The 6,406-nt window shown below is 39.0% G+C and overlaps 1 protein-coding gene across 1 annotated transcript in view; it reads left to right on the top strand.

Annotated features, from left to right (window-relative positions):
* Positions 1–6,406, top strand: part of Chsy1 (chondroitin sulfate synthase 1) — a gene marked incomplete in the record, with an annotated part of 65,868 nt that overhangs the window by 14,150 nt on the left and 45,312 nt on the right. The window contains 1 exon segment of the mRNA XM_005381708.2: positions 2,164–2,659. Coding sequence (XP_005381765.2) covers positions 2,164–2,659 — 496 coding nt within the window.

Below are 6,406 nucleotides of genomic sequence, written 5' to 3'. Positions count from 1 at the left end.
GCCACATGGCTCCCCATGCACCAGGGGCCCTCCCTCCGGGGGCCTACAAGGCAGGAAGTGAGCCAGCCAGAAGACAGGTGCTCCCCGCCCGTGGCTCCCCGTGCGCCGGAGACCTTTCTGTACCTCTTCCACAGTCTTAATACATCTCTTCAGGCAGTCTCCTAAGTCTTCCCCTTAATGACACATGCATGTTCATGTTTAATTGTTCTGTCAGGCCACTTTTTCACTGTGTAAATACAGTTACAACAGGTAGAATAAAACTTACTGAAGAGAACATCATTTGGAAAGGGCTTTTTTCATTTTATTAAGATTAAATTTACTACAAGTTGAGCATACCTAACTTGGAAATCTGCTGTGCTCTGAAATACAGTGAAACTTTGAGAGTACAGTGCTCAGATCTGCCAGTGTCAGATTTCAGAGCATTTTAGATTTTTAGATAAGGTATGCTCTGCTAATAAAGTCTGTGCATATATTCTAAAATTCAAAAAAATCAAAATTTCAAACACTTCTGGTCCCAGGCATTTTGGATGAGGGATACTCGATCTTTATTTTTATTCTCCATTACATATTTTTCTTGGAAAGTCTGTGTAAATAAATTATTGTAGCTGGAAACTACTTCAGTTCTACTATACATAGCATGAAGTATAAGGAAAAAGGCAACATGATAGCCTTACTCAAGTTGTTCAGTAGAAGGATGCTTTGTCTCCTTCTGATTGATAATTACTCTTTCCCTTACCATGGGCATACAGCTCTCTTGCAAACTGTGGGCTGCTTTTATTGTTTCTCAGCTGGTCTTCCTGCATCTCTTTAGGCTTCCTTTAACTCTGTGCTGCACCCTGGACATTTGAGAGCACATGTCCTTCATCTCGTCTCTTCTGCTCTGTTTGCTTTGATGGCATCTGTAGCATAAAGGCCTACAATTTGCACTGCACTTTGCAGGCCTTTCAGAGTTCTTTCGACTCTACATGACAGCCCCTACTCCTAGTGCTTGGCATTCTGGGTCTGCCATGTCGTTTTTTGTGTACATCCTGTCTCAAGGAAGCATTCGTATTCTCTCTCTTGCTCTCTCACTCTCTCTCTCTCCCTCTTTCTGTTTTTTTCTCTACTGTATTTGACCTGTCCACAGTGACAAAGCAGTTTTATTTTACATATATTTGACTTAGTACCATGCATCTTAGTCTATAATGCTACATGATAAAAATAAAAGTATTTGTCCAATATGTACATTGAGTATTTGGCATGCACTTTGACAGTTTAAAGCCACATAAATTGGAAGTTTTAGATCTAGCTTACAAATCTATTTTTGCATTTAGTTTTATTACCTTACATGTAATAGTTGTAGACTTAGTGCTTTTTTTGTTTCTTGAGACAGTGTCTCACTGTATAGTTCAGGCTGCCCCTGAACTCATTATGTAGCCCAGGCTGGCTTTGAACTAGGGGCAGTCTTCTCGCCTCAGCCTCTTGAGTGCTGGGATTGCAGGCGTGCGCCACCACGCCCAGTGATTTAGTGCTTCTTAATTAGTTTTAATGATTACCATCAAATCTTTGATATAGTTGCCTCTCTACTGTTACTTTTAATTTATGTTCTTTGTTGGCTGCAATAAGTCAGGGAAGCTTTCTCTGTTCTGTAGGCCTGTCATGCTGTTACCCTGTAGTGTGTATCTTAGTTCAGAATAGTGTGATTGTCCTGGTAAATTCCTGTCTCCCCTAATGTCAGCTCTGTGAGTCAAAATGCTGTTTTTCTTTAACTTTGTGTCCTTCTTGCTTAGCATATACTTGGCAGTTGTTGAACATTCAGAGAAAATTTGTTGAGTGAACAGTTTGATTTGTTTTATAGAGATGAGTTGTTTGTTAGTAGGAGTTGATAGTGTCAGAAAATGAATTCAACTGGCTTAATGCCCTAGCAGTTTGGTTTTTACCCGTAACTAAAACTTAGTGACAGTGGAACTATTTTAACACTTTTTCCTTCATTTTGTTGGGGCTCTTTTAAGAATGAATTGACTTTGTAGTAATGTACCTGGTAGTCTGGGCTTCTGGGAAGCAAGCAGCCCAAATAGGTAAAGCCATTACACATGTTGATTGAAAATGAGCAGATGTGTGAATTTTTGAAAATAAGAAGCTTGGGACAAACTGTTCTCTAATTGATATTTATTTTAATTCCAGAACGTGGTCCAAGACAATTCCTGGGAAAGTTGAGTTCTTCTCTAGTGAGGGTTCAGATACATCTATACCAATTCCAATAGTGCCACTACGGGGCGTGGATGACTCCTACCCGCCCCAGAAGAAGTCTTTTATGATGCTCAAGTACATGCATGACCACTACTTGGACAAGTATGAATGGTTTATGAGAGCAGATGATGATGTTTACATCAAAGGAGATCGGCTGGAGAGTTTCCTGAGGAGTTTGAATAGCAGTGAGGCCCTCTTTCTTGGGCAAACAGGACTGGGCACTACAGAAGAAATGGGGAAACTGGCCCTTGAGCCCGGTGAGAACTTCTGCATGGGGGGGCCCGGTGTGATAATGAGCCGGGAGGTGCTTCGGAGAATGGTCCCACACATTGGCAAGTGTCTCCAGGAGATGTACACTACCCACGAGGATGTGGAGGTGGGAAGATGTGTCCGGAGGTTCGCGGGTGTGCAGTGTGTCTGGTCTTATGAGGTAAGAGCAAAGTTCTTTACTTGGGAAAAACTGTTAATTTTGTCGTTAATTCTCAGTCACAGGAAGCTAGTGGTAATATCTTCCTCCAGGGTTAAAGTTCGTGCAATTCTTAGACATATTTAGCCTTTGGTTTTTTTAAATGGGAATTTCCTTTATTACCTTACCTCTTGGTTTTAGAGCATGCCTTCCATGATTTTGTCTTATAAATAATGACAGTTGGGCTCACTGAAAACCTGTGGTTTGCTGACAGTGACATTTTCAAGATTATCCGGAAAAATCATCTTACGTGATTTCTGCTGACTTCACAGATGAAATTCTTTCTTTTTTCTTGTCTAATTTTATTTTATTTTTAAAAATTTTTATTAGTACACATATTCCATGCATAGTGCTCGCATTCATCTTAGGGAATTTGTACCAATATATGTCTTAATTCTTCCTTTTTCCCATTCTCCTCCCCTCCAACCTTTTTCCCAGCCCCATTTATATAATCTTTGTTTCCCTTCTGCTCTTTGCTTTTTTGGTCCCTTTTCCCTTCCTTGCTTTCCGCCTTCCCCCTTCCTTGTTTCCCCATGCATTTGAACATGTTCTTCCTACTTCCCAGTATCTGTCATCTGTTTTGCTCCTTGTTTGCCCTTAAGGTTTCTCACACAGGAGAAATAATGTGATATTTAAACTTGTATGTCTTATTTATGTCACTTAAAATTGTAGGTGTACCCATTTACTTACAAATGATTCAAATTTATCCTTCTTTATGGCAGAGTAGTACTTTATTGTATATGAACACCACATTTTCTTTATCTGTTCATCTGTTGATGTGTGGCATGTGGGGTGTTTCCAAGATTTAGCTATCATAAATTGTGCTGTTGTAAACATGGGTGGGCATATGTCACTGTGGTATGATGCTTTTAACTCTTTTGGGAAGATACCTAGAAGGGGAATACCTGCATCAAATGGAACCTGTAGTTTTAGTTTTTTGAAGAATCTCCATACTGACTTCCTTTGTGGTTGTACCAGTTTACACTCTCACCAACAAGGGAGAAAGGTTCCTTTTTTACTCACAGCCCTACCAGCATTTGTTATTGGTCGATTTTTTTGATTGCTAGTCTTTCTGGAGTGAGATGGAATCTCGGTGTTAATTTACATTTCTTGAATGACCAGTGATGTGAACATTTTTTTCATGTATTTATTTGCTGTTTGTACTTCTCCATCTGAGAAATACTTACTCATTTCAGATACCTGTTTGGATTAGGATTTTAAATTTGAAAGGTCTGACTTTTTTGAGTTTTGTATATATTCTAGATGTTAGTCCTTTGTCTGAGGAGTAGCTGGTAAATTTTTCCCATTCTGTGGATTGTCTCTTTACTATTGGTGGTTTCTTTTGCAGTGCAGAAGCTTTTTAATTTGATGTGATCCCATTTGTTGATTCTGTATAGTATTTCCTATATGATTGAGCTTTTTTGCTCATAAAATTTTTGCCTACACCTGTTTCTTCTAGAATTTTACCTATTCTGTCTTCCAGCAGATTGTTTCTGTTTTTATATTTAGGTCTTGATCCATTTTTATTTTAGTTTAGTGCATAGTGAGAGATATGGGTCCAGGTTCAATTTTCTGCATGCAGAGAACGAGTTTTCACAGCACTGTATCTTTCTTCACATGAAGATATTTGGCCCCTTTGTCAAAGATAAACTCACTGAGTTTGCTTGGAATTGTTTCTGCATCTTGTATTCTGTTCCATTGATCATCAGATCTGTTTTTTTGCCAGTACCATACTGTTTTTATCATGTATCCACAGATGTAATTCCAAAGGTGTGGGATATTTTCCTATCCCTGGTTCCCAAAGGCCTAACCACTTTCATCTGATCATGATGACCTACACAGATTAGAAATTTACATGTTATGAATTTATAAAATAATTAGTGACGTGAGAATGGCTTTGCATTTATTTTGAATCTTGTGGACTGGGGGTGTCGCTCAGTGGCAGAACGAAAAATAAGTAAATAAATAATTATTACAAACTTTGACCTTCTGGATAGTTATATAATCTGTAATTCGTACAATGGTTTCTTTCAGTCTAGGTGGTAAGCAATTTCTGAGTTCACTTGACATACATGAAACCTTTTAAAGGAAGTCTACTTGTAGACGTTTTGTCTTTAATAGTTCCAGAGGATATGAATTAGCTTTAGACTTTTGTCTGCTTTTATGCGGGCAGGCCTATATCTCTTGTCTCCAGTTTCAGGATCCAGTGACAGAGGGAAGAAAACTCTTTAGGTTATGTTTAGATTGGTAAACTACCGGAGTTGCAAAGAACAGAGTGAATTACTAGGCCTTTTGCCCAAGAGAAAGAATGAACGTTCTGCTTTAAACTGCTGTTTTACTGAGTTACTTTTTCAAAGTATTTGAGTGAGGAAACAGTATTCTTGCCTGTACTTGCCTTTCCACCAGGCTTTTAAATGTCTTCTGATCATTCTATTCCTTTTGTTTGAACTTTCAGAGATGTGGAGATTTTCAGGTATATTAGGAGTGGCCTTCATGTGATTTTAATTATAAATTCATGAAGATGGACTTTAAATCCTAAATGTGATCTGTGTGAAACATTTAATTTCTGTGCACTTTGCAGTGTGTGATTGCTCACTGGACCTAGGGGATCTCTTTTGTCATGGAGTTTTGCAGCAAGGAAAGCCATTTCAGGATTTCATGCCGTATTAAGCAGAATACATTTACCCCATACATTTCCACATTTTCCCCATCCTTAATTAAGTAGTTACAACCCTAACAAATTTCACTGTGGCCAAAATATGTAATGGTTTGTGCATTTTGGAACACTTTGTCCTGCCCTCTATCTCTGAAAAGTGAACTTTCTTACTGGAATTGTAGAGGAGAGGCCTACTTTTGAGTAAGAATTTTAAAAAACAAGTGCCTTAGTATGGTTATATTAATATCTTTGATACTACTCTAGAGGCACCAAGAAAGCCGGTATCACCAGTTAGATCAAGACCTTTGGTCTGGTGTCAGTGACATTATGTAGTTGGAAAGTTGTCCTGGTGCTGTGGGAGTTGGGAGACTGTTTGAGGGCTGCTTTTCCCATTAAGCTGCAATCTGACAATGGTTTCTAATACCCTAGGTATTAGAAATTAGCTTGATGCTCTTTGTAAATGCCTTATTAGCTAAGGGGACCTGGTTGATGAGGAAGCCCTTCAAGTGTTTCCCTGCCTCCTCCCTTGGGAGCTGGGTTGGAAACAGCAGCAGCCTGGAGGATCTTCTAGAAGTGTGTACAGCCTGTCAGGGCTTCCCTGCTGCTTTGCAGTTCTTTAAATGCCTTATGATGACACAGCTTTTACTAGATCCTGCTGGCTTGCTCTCTCCTGGTCTTGTGCCAGATGGTCCTCCCACTAGCAATCTGCTTTTTTTTCTTTTTTTCTCTTCTCTTCCCTTCCATGAATTGCCTCTTCGTAGTCTTGGCCCATTTCTTCTGTTGGAATGTTGGCTGTCTCAGGGTTTTATTGGAATGCTTTTTCTTGGACACAGAGTTTCTTCTCCCAGACTATGGCTTGTCTTTTTACCTTCATTGTGGACTTTTTATTATGCACAAGTTGTGAGTTTAAGTCTAACTTACCATTCTTTTCCTTGATGGTTTGCACTTTTTAGTATCTTAAGACATTTTTCCCTTCTTTGAGTCACAAAGATTTCTCCTACATTTCTCTATGTTTAAAATCTTTCCTTTATGTGTAGTTCTTCATGCTCATTTTA

The sequence above is a fragment of the Chinchilla lanigera genome, unplaced genomic scaffold (genome assembly GCF_000276665.1).
Source record: "Chinchilla lanigera isolate Chin_1 unplaced genomic scaffold, ChiLan1.0 scaffold00015, whole genome shotgun sequence".
Classification (NCBI taxonomy): Eukaryota; Metazoa; Chordata; class Mammalia; order Rodentia; family Chinchillidae; genus Chinchilla; species Chinchilla lanigera.
The sequence above is the reverse complement of the archived record's forward strand: the minus strand, read 5'-3'. Positions and strand labels throughout refer to the sequence as shown.